Here is a 22,817-nt window from a genome sequence, read left to right as displayed (position 1 = left end):
GAATAGCCATATCTCAATCCCATAGAAAACCTATGGGAAATTGTGGATTGCAAAATACAAACTCAAAAATATACCACAAAGTAAGCTTTGTCAGAGAGAATTACAATTTTTCAAATGAAGACGATTGATTACAAAAATGACAATGAATCGTCTATCTGAAGCAACAATAAAAAACAAGGAATAGACAACTTTGTAAATAAAAAAGCAAATCCATGTCATCGTACGTGACATTTGTACGCCTATGAAGTGGAATAGATTTTGCAATAATAAGAGTATCTGAAAAATAATTTGGTTTTTATGTTCCATACAGAGGGAACTACATTTAAAAAAAAATGTATTCGGGTGTCCTGAATCTTATATACCCTTCACAAAATTATACTTTAAAATACAAATTTTAAATATTTTTGGTAAACAAAATAAATTTTTTTTTCGAATTGTTATATTAATTTTTTTTTTTTTTTAATTTTAAAAAAAATTTTTGATTTTAAAAAATTTTTTTTTTTTAATTTTAAAAAAAAATTTTTGATTTTAAAATTTTTTTTTTTTTAATTTTAAAAAAAATTTTTGATTTTAAAAATTTTTTTTTTTGGTGAAAAAATATATTCGTGTTGAAAAATAATTTTTCCGATTTTGACCCATTCCAACTTATTAATGACTTAGAGCTAGTTTCTTACTTGTCAGTTAAACTCAGCTTAACACGCTGTTATATTAATCCTAAAACATATTTTGCCGGAATTTAACCAATGATTGTGTTTCTCACTAGTGGATTAATTTTGTTAGCATTGCATACTATTCAGTCAAATCACATGTTTATTCTTCAGTTTTTTTCATATAAATATGGCAATACTATAGATTTTATAAGAAAAAGCAACCGCGTTACATAACTTTTTTTGTAAATTTTAACTTGCTAAAAGAAAAAGTGTGATTAAAGTATAATATGTATATTAAAAATTATATTGATGTTATTAATAAAGCAAATAAAAACAAAGAGCTGCTGTGGTGAATTGTTTATTTTATTTTTCATCTCTTTGTGCTTTGGCGTTTTATACTTAGGTTTAACTCACCAATGATGCTCAGTTAAACCTAGATTATATAGCATATAAACAATAAGTGAGAAACACAATTTTTAGTTTAATTTAGGTTTAAGTGAAGAATGTAGATTATCTCTATCCCAGAAACTAGCTCTTAGTAATCCAGATATAGGTCAAAAATAGGTTCAAAATCGAGGTTGTCCTGGTTTTTTCCTCATATCTCAGCCATTTGTGGACCGATTTTGCTGATTTTAAATAGGAAACTTCTCGACAGACGGACTGACAAGGCTTAATCGACTCCGCTATCTATAAGGATCCTGAATATATACATATACTTTACAGGGTCGGAAAATTATATTGTGGAAATTACAAACGGAATGACAAACTTATATATACTATTCTCACGAAGATGAAGGGTATAATAATAAGAACTTTTGAAACATTTTTGTCCCAAAGATCGAACAAAATAAAGGTATATCGTACGTGACATAAAAGGAAATTAGTTTTGAGGTACATGTTAAAAAATGCTAAAATTTGCGAATCGTAAGAGGCATTATTATTTCTTCTTTTAATTTCTTACACTAAACCTCATATTTAAATGAAAATCTTAGCCAAAAACATACTAATTAAAATAAAAAAAATTAAATATACAGCCCAATTATGAATAAAAATTCCCCGGGAGTTTTTTCCCTTTTCTCATTTTTCCTATTCAAATTCAATGGGAAAAAACTCCCGGGGAACAAACTCCCGAGGAATTTTTTATTCATAATTGGGCTGATAGTCAGTTTAAACTATTATTTGTGCCCTTAAAATGTTATAATAAGCTCTAAATGCCTTTACATTGATAACAATTTAACTTTAGCTAACACCTAATTAAGAATAACATGACTAAGCCTGTGCCAATTTTAATTGCACCTTAGAGCCTTAAATCTTATTTGATTGAATATTTTCTTATGTCACTTCTTTGTTTTTAAATAATGGGACAACAGTATTATTTTCAGAGCCGTCAAGACCAACTAGGTGCGCAAAATGTAAATACGCAATTAGACTATTACAAATAAAATGTAAAACTAAAACAACAAAGATAAAATTCTAGGCACACTATTAACAAAATTGACGGATTGTATAAGTACAAATAAATTTAAAAAGTTTTAAGTAGATTTTATTAAAAAAAAGAACTGCATGATGATTTCGAAGGATATGTAATCCTTTTTATATGAAACTTTTATATATAATTTTATTACAACGATGTAATAATAAAGTAGTTCTATTTGAATTGTAAGAAGCTTTCGTTTTTAAGGCCGTTTAAATTTGATTTAGTGTAGCTGTAATGTAAAACTAGTACTCAATTGTAAATTTAAAGAGAGAAGAAAAAAATTTTGCAAAACGAATACATACTACAAAATAAAGTAAACAATTTAGGTAAATATTAAATATATTTTCCACTTTATTGATATTGATAAATATTGAATATAAATGTAGAAAATAAATACAAAAAAAATGTCCACATACAGACATAACGAAAAAGCCATAAAAGTAAGTATACATTGTTGTTAGGAAATGCCAATTGAATGTCAGATGAAGAGAAAATAGTGTAAAGAAAACTTAAATACAAACGGCTGGCAGTATGGAATGTATAGCAATACCCTGTCTTACATCTACTTCCATATGTATGAGACGATCATCATCTATGCCACATGATAGCTCTAAAGTGGGCACTTGGAGTGCAGTAAAGAACAGAGAAGCCTTCTTACAATCCACCGAACAGGAAGCTTCAACATGTTCGCTTGAGCCACTTCTGCCAGATGGATCGATTTCCTTGATTTCCAAATTCTTGTAATGAGTGGTAATTGTGGCCATTTCAGTTTCAGCCACCAAATTCATCTCACCATTGGAAGTGGCATAAAAGATAATAGTGGGCGAGAGATTTTTCACTTTATCGATGAGACCACGCATCAAACGATTCGAGGGTACATTTAAAATTATTTTCGATTTGGGTTTTTGTGGTACCTCATAGAAATTCCATTCGGAGCGTGGTATCACACTAACGGGCACATCATGCACTGTTTTGGTGATATTATTGGAACTTTGTGAGGGCACCTCAATTTCAATGCGTAGACAGGAGAATTGTATATTGATTAAATTCATTTTGCAAGTGCGAGCATTGGAGCGTAAATGCGTGAGGGCACGACTAAAATTAGCCGGTGAAATGGCCAGCATAATGTGAGGATGTCTATCGTCTTGCAGCTTTAATTCGTATTCTGGAAAATATAAGCCAGCCTCTATTTCCACCCACACTAGAGGTGCTGTTGTGCCAGACTCCTCATTGGCTATAAAATACATTTTATCCGCTGAGATATCGATGACACATTCCTTGGTTAATTTGGACAATGTTAAAATAATATTTTGAAATTCCTTCATATATTCGGGATCTTGCATCAGAGCACGAAACTTCATGATGTCCAGCCAAGATAAACTTAAAGGAAGGTAGTTAAATATTCCTGTTTCGCATTAACAAAGCAGCACAACATGCAATCACAAAACAGCATGAACATGAAAATCATCATCACCAACCAAGCAACCATTATCGTCGTCATCACCATCATCACATCGCATGAGGAAAAAGGAAATGAAACGAAACGAAGAGAAAAAAAAGAAAAACAAACAAAACTAAAAAAAATAAACTTGACTAAAGTTGTTTTTTTGTTTTTTGTACAACTCTAAAACAAAATAATAAAGAAAGAGTTGTCGCCGTCATTGGGAGTTTGTTGCAGTTTTTTGTGTGTCTTTTTTTATTTTAAAGCCAGACGACAAAGAACTTTATTTAATGGTAAAACGGCCAAACTAAAATATGGTTTGTGGGTTTATATAAAACCAAATTTTTTGGAAATTACTTTGATATGATTGTCTTTTTTTGATTTAAACATTGGAGGAGTTTAGTAAATTTCAAGATGTAGAATTTAGGGTTTTTGTTATTTTTATTTTATTGGCAAACATTTGACTTGTTATTTTGTGCATTATCCTGCTTCTTTTTTATTATTATGATAAAAACAAAACTTAGGAAAAATCAATAAAGCAAAAGGTCACTCACTAACTGGTTGAATTCTTATAAAGAGTTCTTCTCTATAAGCGAATACCGAAAGAATCTAGATTTTTGGTTTAATCCGGTTGGATTCTAAATAAGATTTGTTAATACAACTGATCTGTGTAAATTTTGAGTTTAATATCGATATGTGATTTAAAACTAATTTTGACTTTATTCAGTAGAGTCGATTGAAACAAAAAGTCGACTTTTCGACTTTTTTCGATTTTAAAAAGTCGAATTTTCAAACTTTCGACTTTTTAAATTTTTGAATAGTCAAAAATTTTCAGTGAATAGGTATTTGGTGAATTTTTTTTGTATATTTCTTTCAACACTTGAAACTTTAAACGCCTGAAACAGATGCTGAACTGAAAATTTGCCAAAAACAAAAATTCATCGAATCCTATTTTTCAAAAATGGCAGAATCGAAAATTATTTAGCTTTGAAAAAATATGGTATGTATTTATAAACCCCTTAGAAGATAAAACGAATAAAAAATTCAGATTCATAAAAAATACAAAAAAGATCTACTGCTTAACATGGGTACGATCAATATCATTTAGATTTACCTCTTATATAAAACACTTAAGTAAGCCTTTAAAATCTCAGAGATTTCTAAAGAAATATAAAATTGTAAGAGAATTCATAATATTTTGCAGCTATATCATTTACAATCAACTGGTAATTTAACTAATCGTAGTCCTCAATATTCTAATGAAATGAAAAATCAATAAAAATCTACGCCACGTTTTTTTTTCTTTTCGTTCCAACAATCAAGCTCACACAATGAACAATTTAAGTATGCACTATATTTATTTATTTATTCTATTAGAAAAAAGTCTCCCCCACTAGCAAAACAAAACAACTTGAAAATAATAACCAAGCGACGAACGAACGAAACGTCCCACCAACCAATTGACAAGCAAATTAATTCCATACGAATAACTTTGGTATCTATCTATCCACCTTGTTCAAGTTGCTGCTTGGTGCAGCATTGTAGCGGCAGCAGTAATATTATTTTTGCATTTTTATGTTAAAGAAAATAGTACGTCACCTTCAAGGTTTTTTGCATTAATTTTCACTTGTAATTAAATTGCAGCACATGAAACTAAACTAAAACGGCCACAAATTCTCGCACACAAAAACAACACAACAGCTACATAGAACAAAAATTCAAATTCCATTGAATAGAACAAAAACGTATTAAATTTGTATATAATTTTTTTTTTAATTAAATAAATGACCACTTGAATATTTAATAATACTAAAAAAAACAAACCACATCAAAAAGTAAATAACACAAACATATGATAAATAATATATTCTCAGGAAAATTGTGGTGTAGAAAAAAAAACAACTCGAAAGTGGAGACGACAAAAACAACAAAAAGAAATAACTAGAAGACATTTTGTTGAAACAGATGAGATGGCGAAAATATGATGAAATTAAAAGGAGTCTCCCAAAAATAAAAACCATTTTGAGGCCCATTTTCATAATGTTAATTAATTAAAATTGGCAATAAGAAAAAAAAACATCTGTTGTAATTATATTTTCTTAAATTTTCCAACATGTCGTCTATAGTTATACCAAAAAAATATACCCTATATTTCAGAGAATTTTGCTTTGAAAATTGTATATAAACCAGATTTTAAGCAAATAGTATTTCGTAATCTTTTTACTTACCTTTTTCACTATATTTTTAATAGTTTTTAGGCAAATTAGCAAACAATTAACACACAAATATATTAAAAGAAAATATCTATATTTTCTTTATAGCAGACACAAATTCACACTCGTCTGCATGCGACACTTCAATATTTTTTTTTTTTGTTCGAACAGTGTTGTATTTTTCCAGCAATCTTGTATCCATTGGTGGTAATTTAGCGATTTTCCTAAGGGGGAAAAAGTGTTTTAGCGATTTTTAATTATATTAAAACGCTGATGGAAATTTGTTCATCACCCATGACCCCCTGTCTAACTTGACAAATATTTATCATAACAGTTAATGACGTTTGTTGTCAATACAAAGTTGTCTGAGCAAAAGCACTAATCCTATGTCTCCATAAAAAATCCATAAAAAGTAGCAATTTTTATTGCTAAACACAAGCAATAACGTCTGCAGAACAACAGCACAGCGATTGCTGATTGCTTTAGGTGAAGAAAACGTTTGTCACAAATACAAAATTTTCAACGCGAGAAGTTCTATAAAAAACTGATGTGTATTTTGTTTATATTTTGTGTTGAATGATTTTTTTTACATTTGGTACTAAAATAAATTAAATATGTATGAATTAATCGCACTGAATGATAGAAAGTAGAAATTTTGCTTTAATGACAGTTTTAATTTACTTAATTTTAATGACGCAATAAAATTTGACAATTGCAGCAATAAATATAGCTACATGGAGACCTGGGGTAACAATTTAGTCATAACGAAGCAATAATACTAATAAATGGGGACTAACCTGATAATTTTTTATCTAGACAACCATTTTTACATTTATCATGATACAAATTTATCAGGTATAGACGCACGCCTGATTTTTATTTCTAATCCTGCATTTACAATTATATGAAATTTGAAAAATTGTTTATATATTGAAAATGCAGAAAAATACATTGAAATGTTTACAAGGTGCTTGAGTTTTTACACATGCAAGCAAGAAGATAAGAAAATTACAGTGAATTTATTTGCAACATTATGTTAATGTTCGTTCACTATTTTTAAAGAAAAATATAAAAAGTTTGAACAATTATATCGCAATAGATATATGTATGTGCAAATAAATGTGTTTGCTGTCCATGGTGTTGGCAGCATGAGACAGTTGAGTACAATTTTTTTTCCATGTTTATTGCGACGTTCCAAAAGGTCGCTTGTTCGACTTTTGATTATCCCAAAGAGTAGAAATTTTTTTTAATTTTTATGGTAAAAATTTTAAAAATACTTCTCAATAAATCGCAACCATATTTATTCGAAAAGATAACAGTATTCCATTTCTGTTTCTAAAAGTTTAGATGCTCATTGACAAATTGTTTATAAGCAGTACGGTTTTTAAAAATAAAAGTTTATTAGCGGGGTCTTACCAAACAAGACCAGCCTCATTTGCCCTGTGGTTAACATTTCGAGAAATAATTTTGAATTTTAGATTATTGATAACCTCCCTTGGAAATTTCTTAAACTTTCTTACTAAAACAAATGATTTATCAAATTAAAATAAAATTTAAATATTTCAGTCTTTTTTCATGTAGAAGTTTCAAAGTTTCTATTGTTTTGCCTAAGCAAAGATGTGTAACCACATTCTATAAATGTGTTTTTGTTAAACTTTAATGCACGGAATACTACCGATTCGAAACGGTTAAATGTAACGCTATTAATAACTAATAAAAATGCATGTTAAATATATTGTTTTAGCATGGCATCCCTATGCAGCTGTGTTTAATAAACATATCATCCTAAACGTATGCAACACTTCTCACTTGACGTTTCAGTTCGAATTTCGAAAACAAATTGTTTTTTATTTACAAAGAATTTCACTTGTCACAAGAATTCTGCTGCATTTCGTCATTTACAAGTTTTTTCTCAAACATACATTTTGATTGTTTTTAAGAAAATTTAAATAAAATAAGTATTAAATATATGTAAATTGCCATTAACATATTAAGAAGCAATAAAAATTTAACAAAAATCTGGGATAAATAAATAGTTAAAAAGAAAACAAAAATTACGTGACGTTTTGCAAGTTGATTGGTGTTTTCCAAGCAAAGAAAGCTTAATATAGTTGTTATTGTTTTAAACAAGGGCCAACTAAGCAAAGTGTTTTTTCTTCTTGAGAGGAGCAAGGGGAGCAATAAAAATATAACAAAAAATTATATACAAGAGAGAGTGAGTAAATAGCTGAGTGTTTGCCGGCTAGATATTGTTTTTTTTTTTGGTTGAAAAACTAATACATTTTTTAATTCTTATCAGTTTCTTATTGGGAGGAGTGAACAAAAAAAAATCCAGCACAAAAGTCAGTTAATTAAATAGCAGCAGAGCAAGTATAAATAATTAACAAGGAAAATTCTTGCGGGGTGTTGTTTAAATTGTAAAAGAAAAACAATATTGACGTGTCGTTTATTGGTTAAATTGATATTAAAAATAAATAAGACAAATACCTATAAAAAATGTGTGGTTCTACTCCCCCGGTAACTAAAGGCACCAGAGCTCTTATTTTAGTTGGAGGTTATGGCACCCGTTTACGACCCTTAACGTTGAGCACACCCAAACCTTTAGTGGAATTTGCCAACAAACCCATTTTGTTGCATCAGTTGGAAGCTTTAGTGGCAGCAGGATGTTTACAGGTAATACTACAAGTTGCTATTTAAATTGAGTTTTTTTTCTTATAATTTTAATTATTTAGGTAATATTGGCTGTGTCCTATCGCGCCGAACAAATGGAAAAAGAACTCAAACTGGAGGCTGAAAAGCTGGGTGTTGAACTTATATTTTCCCATGAAACAGAACCTTTGGGCACTGCTGGCCCCTTGGCCTTAGCCAAACACATACTTAGTGCCAGTCCCGAACCCTTCTATGTACTAAACTCAGATGTCATCTGTGATTTTCCCTTCAAACAGCTGGAACAATTCCATCGTAGTCATGGCAAAGAGGGCACCATAGTTGTGACCAAAGTCGAAGAACCCTCAAAATATGGTGTTGTTTTGTATGATGAACAGGGCTGCATTAAAAATTTCATTGAGAAACCCCAAGAGTTTGTTAGTAACAAAATTAATGCTGGCATTTATATATTCAACCCTTCAGTATTGGATCGCATCGAAGTGAAACCAACTTCAATAGAAAAGGAGATTTTCCCGGTTATGGCTGAACAGAAGCAATTGTTTGCCATGGAGTTGTCCGGATTTTGGATGGATATTGGCCAACCTAAAGATTTTCTAACAGGTGAATAATATGTTTGGTTTTTTTAAATTTTTTTGTGTTTCTTATTTTTCTTATCTTGAGAACAAAAATTGATTATCATGAGTCACAAGGGGTTTCAAAGAACTTTTTTAGCTTTTTTCATGTTTTCAGTCGAAATGCTTCTTGTTATCTTTTATTTTTTTTATATTTGAGTTTACTGACATAAATTATATATCTAGGTTTTGTTTTAGAGCAAAAAAAAAAGAAAACATTTTGTAATACAAAGTTGGTTTAATTACACCAACTTTTGTTTGTACATAGATGATTGGTTGTATAAAGGTTATTTAAAAAAAAGGTGTGAGTTATTTTTATTAAATACATAAGTTTACGTTTTAAATATTTCAAATCGGTAGCCAATCTTAATTTTTTTAGGTGTAGCCATGAATAGTTAAACGAGATAACTGAACTTATTTGAAGGAAAAGATTACTACGGGCAATATTTCTTAAATTTATGACTCTTTTTGACCAACAACTATAAGTTAATAATAAATCAAATCTCTTTCTACTTTTTTGAGGATTTGTGAATGCTAAATGAATACAATTCTTAAGAAGTAAAGGCTGGGTTAATCTACCGTAATGTAATGTATCCTTAACGGAACGCAACAGCTGATCGCTTTTGTTGTGTGTGAAGTTAGAGCAGTTATACAGCCCAATTATGAATAAGAATTCCCCGGGAGTATTTTCCCTTTTCTCATTTTTCCTATTCAAATTCAATGTTAAAAAAACTCCCGGGGAACAAAATACCGCGGAATGTTTTATTCATAATTGGGCTGATAGTGATAAAATGTAACGTAACTGTAACTTCTAAACCTGTTAAAAACAGAATTTCATTACGTTTCTACTTGACATCTGCTAACAGGGTTGATTTTCAAAAGCAATTAAATTGAAAAATACTTATTTTTTTAAAAATAACACAATATTAGTTTTATATTTTATTATTTTATATAAAATCAACTATTAACCGCTGAAAAATTATTATTTTTTGGATTTTTATGTCAAATTCGGGTTACATATTTTTAGTGTTCTATAATCGCACTTAAGTGTTACGTTAAGTCAACATTACGGTTACATTCCATCAACGGTCGGCTAACCCAGCCTTAAGAGTAATTACCTTAACATTCTACATATCGCCAACTAAAATATACATACAAATTTAGTCAAAGTATTGGGCATTGTTAGCTATGGTAACATATGGATTCCGAGCTCGGCTTATCTTTTGAGGCCAAAAACGAATACTCTGTTATGCGTATCCCAGAGATATCGTTCTGCATCGATCAAAACAAATAGTAGTCGGCCAGAGCAAGGTTTGAACTATAAAGCGTTTGAGACAAAACTTCCCAAACAATTCTTTCTAAATAGTTTTTAACAGGTATTGCAACATGTGGCCGAGTGTTGTCGTGATGTTCAGCTCAGCTGATTACCCAATTTTTCTGTCATTATTATAGAAAATTCAAAAAGTATCATTACGATAAAGAAAAATTACCACTTGTAGATTCCCACTCGCTTAGGTCTATATAAGCTTTATTTCATGATCATGATTTATTTCTTATTTCATAATCTTATGCTCATTGGTGAAGAGAATACAAGCAAGTAAGAGAGCTATATTCGGCTGTGCCGAATCTTATATACCCTTCACCAAATTATATTTAAAAATAAAAATTTTAAATATTTTTTTTCCAAAGTTGTTTTTTTTTTATTTTTTGGAAAAAAAAATGTTTTCCAATTGTTTTTTTTTCAAATTTTTTTTTTTTATTTTTTTTGATTATTTAGCGGAAAAAAACTTGGTGAAAAAAAAATTCGGGTTAAAAAATATTTTTTTTTGCAATTTGACCCATTGTAGTTCCAACTTACTATGATCTTCATACGTCATTGCAAAGGTCTTTGAAATATCTATCATTAGATATACACATTGTCTATATTATGACTTAGTAATCCAGATATAGGTCAAAAATAGATAAAAAATCGTGGTTGTCCTGGTTTTTCCTTATATCTCAGACATTTTTGGAACGATTTTATATAGCAACCGAGCCGGAAGAATTCCGGAGATATTCACCCTTATCGTGGTTGGCGTAAACGTCATACGCCTACGACTGTTTCGTACTAGATTAAAGATAAAATGCAAACTGTTTCTTTAATCTAGTACGAAACTGTCGTAGGCGTAGATAAGGGGGATTGATGTATGAATCGTGTAAGTTATTTGGGGGCTTCGTAAAGTTGATTTCAACAGACGGACATGGTTTAATCGACTCCGTTATCAATAAGGATCCAGAATATATACTTTATAGGGTTGGAAAATTTTATTGTGGAAATTACAAACGGAATGATAAACTTCTCACGAGGGTGAAGGGTATAAAAATACCATTCAAATATAGGAAAGGTAGCAAAAGTCTCCGTCTTGAAGTCTCATTCACGACCATATTGCATAATATCATGTTTCTAGGTAATTAGGAAAACGACAGCCATATCTACGTACCGGAATGACCCGAAAATCTTGGACCAAGGGCTGTCAACCCAGCAACATGAGGGTATATTCATATACAATAAACAAGTTTTATATGAAACAAAATATTTCTACTAACTTTTGTGAGGTCAGCCCATAATTGACCCTACCACCAAATAACCTCTATATCAGAAAAATATTTTATTGTCACATATTGATGGTGGGTATTAGTGAATGGTATGGAAAGCTAATAATCGATTTTCGATCAACCATTTTCATTTCGATTTTTACAGTCGATTAATCGAACCCAATAATCGACCTGCATTTTTGGGAACTATAACAAATGACATATATAAGCTATAATTACGGATTAAAATCATATTTTGGAAGAGTATTATAGCTCCTTTATGTTGAGGTGCTCATTTTATAAACCGTAATGGCAAACATTTAACAATAATTTTATGGAAAAAATTTCGTAGCACTTTGTATAAAAATTTCTTAAGGTAGGAAAAATTTCGCATTAAAAATTAGGTCCTCCCTCCGTGAATATTTTCCGATGTCAGCTGAAGATTAATATATTGCAAATTTTAATGAAAACAAAAAACGTAGACAATACTAAAAATTCCGGAATTGTATTTCTATTTTGATTAATCGTTATTAAAAATCGATTTCAGCATACAAATCGGAGTATATAATCGATCACGCAATAATCGTTTTTAGACCCTGAAAATCGATTTTCGACCATAATCGTAATAGATTTACCAATCACTAGTGGGTATACAATATTCTTACTTGTTTACTATTTAATTGGGTATTCAATTAATCGGGTTCCTTGTTTAATCGGTTAATCGAGCAAATAATTAATCGGGATTTAGTTTTTCGAATAATTTGTATTTAAATTTTATATTAAAGAAAAACACGAATTTTGTATATTTTTTATAAGCATTTTGTTAATAAAAAAAAACAACATAAAAACCAAACAAAACAACAATTCAATAAAACAATGAATAGGGAATTTTCTGAAATAATCTTTTAAAAAAAGAATATAATTTAAATGCTTTCCTTTTAAACGATTTTTTTTTACTTTTTAATAAAACTTGACTTGACAAAAATTAATCGGTTAACCGATTAACGGTTAATCGATTGAATACCCTACTATTTAATCATTCGAATAGTCGAGGAAATTTTAAATATTAACCGATCACTCATATAATAAAAAAAATTATAAACAACTCTAGTAAAAGGTTTAACTACCAGTTTCTATATATTCCGTGCGAGTACTTTGAAAGTGAAACTATAGAAACTGGTAGTAAAAGTCCATAAATGCTATTAATTCTAATTAACTAAAATTGGCTTACGTCTTCTTTATTTCAAATATGTCTCAAAGAATCTTAATTACATTTAATCCTAATTAATATCACTAATATTTCCTTCTCATTTGTTTCATTTACAGGCATGTGTCTCTATCTTTCCTCATTAAGACAAAAACAATCACCAACTCTTTACACCGGACCCGGTGTTGTTGGCAACGTTCTAGTTGATCCCAGCGCTAAAATTGGCCAAGGCTGTCGCATTGGTCCCAATGTCACCATAGGACCTGATGTCATCATTGAAGATGGTGTGTGCATAAAACGTTCCACGATATTAAAAGGTGCCATAGTTAAGTCACATTCATGGTTGGACTCCTGCATAGTTGGCTGGCGTTCAATTGTAGGACGCTGGGTGCGTTTAGAGGGTACCACTGTTTTGGGTGAAGATGTTATTGTCAAAGATGAAATCTATATAAATGGGGGTCAAGTGTTGCCACATAAAAATATTGCTGCCAGTGTACCAGAGCCTCAAATTATTATGTAAATATAATAGTTTATACATATGTAATAATATAATTAATTATGTACCTCTCACGTTAATTTTTTTCATATGTATGTATATTCTGATAATTATTCTGAGTTAGCCTTTTATATCGTTAAGTTTTATTTTTATTTTTTGTAATTTTTTATAATTTATATACATACCTATATGTATATCGGAAAAAAATAAAGTTTACGAACCTTAAATAATTATTAACATTTCCATATAGCTTTGCTAGACTTACCAGTTCTTTGTAATTTTATTATACATATTTAAATTTTCATTAATTGATTTTGTATTTTAAGAATAACTAATAATTTTATTTATAAAAATCCTTTGTTTGTGTTTTTCAAAAGCCCACTTGATGACAATGTAATATTATGTTCGAACAATTTTTAAAGCTGTTAAAATAATCTCAAAATCATGAGTATTTAAAAAAAAATATTTTTATTTTCAATTTCTTACATTTTGAATTTAAAAATTGGAAAAAATAAAAAATTTTCATGATTTTTAAATAAAAGTATTTTCAATGTAGTTTCAGAATATAAGCTTTTTAAAACATGTTCGAAAATTCGAATTCAATTTCGATATTTTCAAGGTACTCTAAAGAGAAGAAAATAAATGAATAATAAAAACATGGAAAATATCGCGTTTATTGTCTTATTTTATGTTCTTTTTAGAACATTTAAATAAAATATTGTTTTAAAATTGCTTTTTTTTATTAATTTATTTGTTTATTTCTTATAATTTATTGAAAAAAGAAAATTGACAACCCTTAAATAATCATTAAATTTGCTTTGTAATTTTTTTATTATTTTAATTTTCATTAATTCCTTGTATTTTAAGAATGATGTATAACAAATGATTTTTTATTTATAAAAATCGATTAAGTGCCGAGCATTTTATTTATGTTTTTAAATAATAATTTTAAATGGTGAAAAAAAATAAATATTAATTATAAATACTATTTATAAGACGTATAAATAAAGCTGAACTTTTTACAATTAAAATAAATAAAAAATAAAAAAACAGTAACAAATTGAGATCACTGATATTTTATACTAAAAATCGATTTTTGGTATAAAATATAAGCGATCTCAGATTGAGCTTATTTCCCTTAAAATCGTAGTTATTAACGATTTCAGATATTTGAGTTTTTTATAAAAAAAACGATTTTTGTTATAAATGTATGTAAGTGATCACAGATTGAGCTTATTTTCCCTAGAATCGCAATAAAAGCTATAAAAGAAAATCATTTTTGCAATGAAAATTGGATCCATTAAGGGTCCTATCTATTATGACCGACCATCACAGGGAACCTGTACCGAACGCAACTGATTCGGCTTCATTTTGCATGTTACCTGTTAAAAACTATTTAGAAAGAAGTGGATGGGAAGTTTTGCATCACCTTGTCCCGTCCGACTACTATCTGTTTCGATCGATGCAGATCGCTCTTTCTGGGATACGCTTCACTTCAGAACAGAGTATCTTAAATTGGGCTGATACGCTCTTGGCTACAAAAGATGAGCTGTTCCTTTGGCGCGGAATATTGCACTGATCAGTTGTATTCAAAAATTATAGGTTTTGGTGACAATCAGTCCGATCAGACCGATATTGATAACAAATTTAACACAAATTTCTTTTATTTTCTGCGTCGATTTGCCTTCTCCACGTATGAGCTGGGCCTCCCTTCTTCTGCTGCCTTGTGGATACCACAGTTGCATTTCTAGTGAAGTCATTCCATGGCCTTCTCAATATATGGCCAATCCATAGCCATTTACGTCTTTTTATTTCTGAGGCTATAGGCTGTTGTTTGGATTGTTCCCAGAGCAATGTTGGATATTACCATCGGCCAGAATATGCGCAAGATCCTGTGAAGACACTGGTTCACAAACACCTGGATCTTTTTCATGTCTTTAGGGTAAAGCTGTCAAATATTCGACATATTCTAAAAACCGGTTTTCGAATACATAATTCGAAAAAGTTTGTCATTCCGTTTGTAATTTCTACATTTTTCATTTGCGACCCCACAAAGTATATATGTATATTCTGGATCGTTATAGATAGCGAAGTCGAATAAGCCATGTCCGTCTGTCTGTCTGTTGAAATCAATTTTCTGAGACACCAGATATCTTCGGGATCCAAATCTTCAATAATTCTCTCAGATATGCTTTCGAGAAGTTTGCTATTTAAAATCAGCAAAATCGGTCCACAAATGGCTGAGATATGAGGAAAAAACCAGGACAACCTCGATTTTTGTCCTATTTTTCATCTATATATCTGGATTACTCAGTCATTAATATTATAATATTGCTTTCATAAAACTGTTTATTTTTTTTTATTTTTCTATTTTTTCAATATTTTATATTAAAACTAAGAAACAGTGATTGTATAAATAAAATATAAAACAAGTATTTTTTAGGAAAGTACATTACAGTTCGGCCAATCTGACAATTTGATTGACCTCAATCAAAAACAACAACAAAATGAAAGTGGTGTGGCATATAACATAAATAAATTAATTTGGTGTTACCCATTTTCTAAGTCGTTTAGCTTCTACAATTCCTTTGTAAAGAATTTGAGTAAGCTGACAATTATCAACATCCTTTATAATATAACGATCATTAGATAATACCTTTTCTACAATTAAAGGCCCGCGATATTTCTCGATAATTTTTTTATTTTTACCAACAGTATTATCAGTATTCATGACTACAACATAATCTCCTACTGAATATTGTTTAGCAGGTACATGACGTTTGTAAAAATAGTTCTCGTTGTGTTTCTGAGATCGTTCAATTTCATCTAATGCTCTTAATCGTTGTGATACTAAGTCTCGACCATCCTGGGTTTCTACCTTATCATCCAAATATTCTGTTAAAGTATCAATTATTGTACCGCGTTGTTTCACACCAAATAATAATTTACTTGGTGTGTCTTTTGTAGAGCTATGTACGGTGTTATTTATGGCATACTCAACTTGAGATAATTTTAAGGACCAATCAGCATGGTCAATTGGATTACTTATCTTACTTAAAATCCCTTTTATCACTCGATTTACTCGTTCAACTTGACCATTAGCTTGAGGAGATGCTACTGCTACTTTAATGTGCTGTATATTGTTCTTCAAAACAAAATCTGCAAACTCAAGAGATGTAAAGCATGAACTTCTTTCTGATATTAATCGTTTTGGTCTACTGTAGTAGTTAAAGTACTTTTCTAAAGCACAACAAACTTCCTTAGTACTGGTTGAATTTACGGGATATAATCTAACAAATTTTGTAAAAGCGTCTATAACAACGAGTATGTGCTTACGTTTTGATTTTAACTATGGAAGGGGCCCAAAATGATCTATATGAATTGTGTCAAAAGGTATACCCCTTTTTGGAATATTATACAAGTTTTGTTCATTTACACGAGCAGGAGTTGAATATGTAATACATTTTATGCAGTTTTGTATATAAGAAACAATTTTAGTCTTCATATTTGGAAAATAATAATTTAAACGAATTTGGTCATAACATTTCCCTGCGCCTAGATGACCAATCTTTTCGTGAATCATGCTTATAACGTTTTCTTCCATTTCTTTAGGTACATATAGCATTAATTTATTCATATCATCCCTTCGAAATAAAAGATCATCTATAAGTTCATATCCATTAACTTTCCTTGATTCCAATTCTGTAATTAACTTTCTTATATTACAATCTCTTCCCTGAGTTAATTGCAGTCTAGTGTCAAGTTCATTCAAATCCACAGTTGCTATCATATTACAATTTGTTATAAAATTGTAATCATTTTCGTTCAAACATCTACTAAGAGCGTCAACGTGACCCATAGACGTCCCTCTGCGATGTTGAATTGAATATTCATAGTTTTCTAATTCCAAAGCCCATCTAGCAATTCTAGGATTTACTTGTTTCCTATTCAAGGTCATTGTAAGAGAATTACAGTCAGTTATTATCGTGAAGTGAATACCTTCTAAATATACTCTAAACCTTCGTAATGCGTAAATAATGGAAAGGGTCTCGAGTTCAAAACTATGGTAACGGGTCTCTGCTGCAGAAGTGGATTTTGAAAAATAAAAAACAGGGTGGAATTTTTTATCGTCTTGTTTCTGCATCAATATTGCTCCGAAACCTTTTGTGCTTGTATCACAATGTAATTCTGTCTCTTTTTTAGGAGAATATATTGATAATACTGGTTGTTTCATTAAGCACCGCCTGAGTTCATTAAATGACGTAACACAATCTTCCGAAAAATCATATTTTTTCTCTTTACGTAGTAAATCTAATAAAGGTCTAGCAATGATTGAAAAAGATGGTATAAATTTTCGAAAGTATGACAGAAGACATATACAAGTTTGAAGTTCCTTCTGATTTTTCGGTAAAGGGATATTCTTTATCGCATTTAAATGATTTTCAGTTGGACGAATTCCCAAAGGATCTATAAAGTATCCTAAGTATTCTATTGATTGATAACAAAATTTGCACTTTTTTAATTTAAACTGTAGTCCTGTTTCGTAAGCACGTTTTAACACTTCAGTTAATGTTTGAAGATGAGACTCGAAATCTGTTTAAGCTATTAAGATGTCATCTATGTATATAACAATTTTTCTATTATCTATTAAATCTCGAAATATATTTGTGACAAATCGTTGGAAATTTGCAGGAGCATTCTTTAGGCCGAAAGGCATTCTTAAATATTCATATTGTCCATGTGGTGTCACAAATGATGTTAATGGTATCGAATCTTTTTCAACTTCTATATGATAAAACCCATCTTTCAAATCCAAAAGGGTAAACCATTTGTTTCCTCCTATATATTCTATACAATCTTCTATCAGAGGTAAAGGAAAATTATCTCGAATGGTTTTCTTGTTTAATGCCCTATAGTCTACACACATTCTTGTTTCACCACTTTTTTTTTTAATTAACACAATAGCGGATGCATAAGGTGAATTACTAGGTCGTATAATATTTCGAGACAGCAGATCAGATATTATATTTTGAACTTCATCACGATCTCGTACTGATAAACGACGAGAAGGACTATAAACTGGCACATTATCAGATAACCGAATTTTCATGGTGTAGTCATGTGGTTTTTTAATAATATCTGTTGGATTCATATAATATTTATCAACTATGTTTTTTAATTTAAATATTTGTTCCTCATTAAGTTTCAAATTATAATAAATGTAATCTTTTGAATTTTCTTGTCCATTACCCACATGAAAATCTGAGTTAACTTTATCATTAATTTTAGACACCAAAGAAATTTCTTCTATATTATTTATTTCCTCTGTAGAATCAAATATGCGTACATTATTTTCATCTAATTGTTTAAAATGAATTAATTTTATATTAAATTTGTCCATAAAATTCCTACCTAAAATCATAGGAATTTTTATATCATTATCTGGTATTACAAGTAATTCAATAAATTTAACAGTATTTTGAAATTTAATTGAACATAAAAGTTTGCCGTGTATTTTCACATTGCAGTTTCCAATTCCAACATAACGAGTTGGAAGAAGATCTTCAGAAAGTTGAATGGATTTTGGCACAACAGCATTTGAAATTAGACTAATTGGGCTACCCGAATCAATTAGACATGAAACATTAAAATAATTAGCATATTTGTTTCTTAGAGGTATGAAAAATGCCACACTCACCGTTAACATTGGATCAACTACATCATTAGTATTGACGATCGTTTCTGGAAAAATAGATGCTGAAACAGGTTGACGGTTAGGACAATTTTTATAAATATGTCCCATTTGTTTGCAAATAAAACATGACCCAGGAGGACGTATAGGTTTCGGACATGAACTTTTCATGTGACCAAATTGAGAACAATTAAAACAGCGTTTGGAATCTTGTTTATTGTCATTGTTACTTGGCTTTTTTACTTGTGTTTTCTCACGACGTTTTTCATATCTATCAATGCAAGCAATCAATTTTTCCACAGAAGTTGAACCATACAATAAGGAAATGTTGTTAGAATTGTCTTGCATACCATCAATAATAATGTCAACAAGTTCCTGGCCTTCAATTTCAGCTTGTGATGCGATGGTTTGCATGGAAATGATGTAACTAATGCAGGATTCAGAAGGTTTCAAAGTGCGTGTACGTAATTTGCGATATACATCCTCACGAGTAATATCCCTTCTAAATATTTTGAACAGAGACACTTTTAAATCACCATATGTCCAGTTATTTGAGTTCTCCATAAATTCTCTAGCTGTTCCTTGCAATAACCACTTTAGACATAATAGTCTTTCTTCATCATTATAATTATAGGTATATTCCTCAAGTTTTCTAAACCATTTCACAATATCACCATCATTATTTCCATCGAATTTCGGAACCATTTTGTCTAATTCATCGTAATTAATCCTGTGCATATTACTAACTGTGTTATTTTCCAAATCGTTAAGCTGTTTTTGTAGATTTATCATCTCACATCGCATTTTTAAAATCTTAATTTGATTTTCAAGCTCTAATTCTTGAGATGATGCAGTAGTATTAGTAACAGGAGGGACTGTTCTCGATAAATTTTAATAAACAGAAGTACACCTTGGTAATCCATTGTTTACAATTGATGTAGCATCAGTTAATGCAGCGGCTGAAGGAGAAGCTGCACCAAATATTGTTTCAGGCATTCTTGCAGAAATTATAATGGGATTTGCATAAGTAAAAGAAGCGGAAGTTTTAACGGAAGTTGTGACGGAAGTTGTAACGGAAGATGTATAAACAGCTGCGGAAGTCGTAATTGAATTTTCAGATGTTAATACAGCAATACTGGAATCGGAAGTTAAATCAAGAGTTTCAGGAGAAGCAATCATTACATCACATGGAATTGGCTCATTATTACGGGTTTCATTCATATTTAGGGAATCATATAAACTTCTTAACTGGCTCATTGTTGCTGATTCAGGAAATTGTATTCCCGATGCAATTAAAGCATCCACAATTTTTTGTCGATTTGGCCGTAGATCCATTGCTTATTTCGTTTTTTTTTTTATAATTATTACCCCACACCTGATTTATAATATTGCTTTCATAAAACTGTTTATTTTTTTTATTTTTCTATTTTTTCAATATTTTATATTAAAACTAAGAAACAGTGATTGTATAAATAAAATATAAAACAAGTATTTTTTAGGAAAGTACATTACAATATAGACAATATGGATATCTAATGATAGATATTTCAAATTCTATTGCAACGATTAATATAAGGCTATAGTAAGATGGAGCTACAATGGGTCAAAATTTTAAGATTCGACACAGCCGAATATAGCTCTCTTACTTGTATTAAATTTATTAAAAGTAATCGCATAAAATCTTAAAATAAATTTTAAAAAATATTCGATTTTTTCGAATAATTCGAGACAAAAAAAACCGGTTTGTCGAATAACTCGAAAAAAAACCGGGTTTTCGAACTCGAGGGGCAGCATTTCTACTCGAGGGGCAGCATTTCACGTCTCACAACCGTAAAGACGAGTGGATTTCACATTCATATTAAAAATGGTTAATTTTGTACGCTGGGAAAGGGAAGACGATTCCAAATAGGCCTTAAACGACCGATAGTTTCTCGCGCATTCTTTACACTGTTGTCAATATCTTCACCCGACCGACCTACCGTTTTTTAAAATTACGCTCCCAAGGTTCAAAAATGATCTCCGTTAACACGTAGCATTTTGGTTTTAGCAGTATTTATTTTAAGCCCAGCCGCATGTATATTTGTCACAGATTTGATACAAGGTCTGAGAAGCTGTGAGCCAAAGGCAAATGACATCTGCGTAGTCAAGATCATACAGACGACCTTACAGTCGCCGATTTGATACAAGGTCTGAGAAGCTGTGAGCCAAAGGCAAATGACATCTGCGTAGGCAAGATCGTTCAGACGACCTTGCAGTCCCTTCGTAAAATTGTATCTAGGACTATATTAAACTGAATTGGTGTAATACACAGCCTTGGCGAAAATTGTATTTATTGATCTGAAATGTTTGGTGTTGAAAACGGGTAAAATCCGACGTCCGACTTTAAGAAACAATTAATATAGAAGGAGACTTGAATGAAACAGAGGTGCCTAAACATATATTTGAAGTTTTTTGATTATTCTTCGAAATATTAAGAAATTTTCATTAAATGTATGAATGTATATTATCTCGAGATCCCCTCATGGTGCCACTCTGATTTTGTATGTGTTGTTAACAATACAATGGCTTATAATTGAGGATTGCATTTTTAAAATATGCTTTGTTCAAGTACAATTTTTTTGGTCAATATCCTGTGTTCAAAAGAAAATGAGTTTTAGGCCAATGAGAAATGAGGCCAATATTGTAAAAATTCTATAAGTGGATGAATAGTTATATAAACTGAAACTGCACAATTTTACACTATTTTATATAAAATTGTATCATTGTACCTCAATAGACCCCAAACTACATACACATCTGCTCAAAATAATAGATACACCTAATTGGAAAAAATTTAAATGGCGGTAACATTGAAAATTTCCTCGCAAGCGTTAAGAATACATCATATTATTAAAATTTCTATCTGGCAATGTCATGTCAGTCAAAAATCTGGCAACTATTTGCTTTCATGTTGATTTTTAAAAACGAATTTATTTGAATTACAAAAAATTATTTGCTCATAAAAATAGATACACATCAGTAATTTGTAATTTGTTTATATACAATTTTTTTTTTGTGCAATTTTTTGTTCCTATTTACGTGAAACAGTAAGTATAATTTAAATTTTAGCAACAATTTTATAAAAAATAGGACTCTTTTGAAGAAAATGGGACGAAATCATCATTGTACCGAAGATGAGAAAAAAATTGTTCAAACGATGAGAAATCAAGGAAAATCATTACGGGAAATAGCAAAGAGCATAGGAAGATCTTTACATTTTGTCCAAAATGCTTTATCTAAAAAACAAAAAAGAGAAACTCGCGGTAGACCAAAGAAAACCAGTCCAGAAACAAATAGGCGGATCGTCCTTATGGTTAAAAAAGACCCTTTCATATCATCGAAAGCTATTTCTGCGGAGCTATGTAACGAAATCAGTCCACAAACAGTTCGTCGTCGTCTTTTACAAGCTAAATTGCCGGGAAGAATTGCCAGAAAAGTGCCACTAATGCGCCAAAAAAATATCAAGACAAGATTAGAATTTGCTAAAGAGCACTTACAATGGTCCGGGTGTGAAGGCGAAAAAAAATGGAGAAATATTTTATGGAGCGACGAAACAAAAATAAATTTGTTTGGAAACGACTGCCAAAGAAATGTACGCCGACCAAAAGGAAAAGAATTCCACGTTAAATTTACAAAAAAGACGGTAAAACATGGCGGGGGAAACATAATGGTTTGGGGTTGCTTTTCATGGAATGGTGTTGGTCCGATATTCCGAATAGAAGATACCATGAATGCTAGTGGGTATAGAGA

At 30.4% G+C, this 22,817-nt stretch overlaps 3 protein-coding genes across 5 annotated transcripts in view; 1 reads left to right on the top strand and 2 right to left on the bottom strand.

Annotated features, from left to right (window-relative positions):
* ctrip (E3 ubiquitin-protein ligase ctrip) overlaps nt 1-5,932 on the bottom strand; it is a 96,249-nt gene extending 90,317 nt beyond the window's left edge. For all 3 annotated transcript variants that reach the window (XM_065508979.1, XM_065508987.1, XM_065508996.1), the window contains exon 1: nt 5,797-5,932. The gene's annotated coding sequence lies outside the window, so the exon portion shown is untranslated. The remainder of the gene's footprint in view (nt 1-5,796) is intronic.
* Nucleotides 2,455-5,917, bottom strand: Hus1-like (Hus1-like checkpoint clamp component). The gene is made up of 2 exons (XM_065509020.1): nt 5,797-5,917; nt 2,455-3,532 (listed from the first exon to the last, which is right to left on the bottom strand). The coding sequence occupies exon 2, from the start codon at nt 3,486-3,488 to the stop codon at nt 2,637-2,639; it is 852 nt and encodes a 283-aa protein (XP_065365092.1). The 5' UTR covers nt 3,489-3,532; nt 5,797-5,917; the 3' UTR covers nt 2,455-2,636.
* Nucleotides 5,933-8,080: 2,148 nt separating the features above from the next.
* Nucleotides 8,081-13,566, top strand: Gmppb (GDP-mannose pyrophosphorylase B). The gene is made up of 3 exons (XM_065509008.1): nt 8,081-8,454; nt 8,514-9,048; nt 12,960-13,566. The coding sequence occupies exons 1-3, from the start codon at nt 8,278-8,280 to the stop codon at nt 13,358-13,360; spliced, it is 1,113 nt and encodes a 370-aa protein (XP_065365080.1). The 5' UTR covers nt 8,081-8,277; the 3' UTR covers nt 13,361-13,566.
* The last annotated feature ends 9,251 nt before the right edge of the window (nt 13,567-22,817 follow it).

Source organism: Calliphora vicina, chromosome 1 (genome assembly GCF_958450345.1).
Source record: "Calliphora vicina chromosome 1, idCalVici1.1, whole genome shotgun sequence".
Taxonomy (NCBI): Eukaryota; Metazoa; Arthropoda; class Insecta; order Diptera; family Calliphoridae; genus Calliphora; species Calliphora vicina.
The sequence above is the reverse complement of the archived record's forward strand: the minus strand, read 5'-3'. Positions and strand labels throughout refer to the sequence as shown.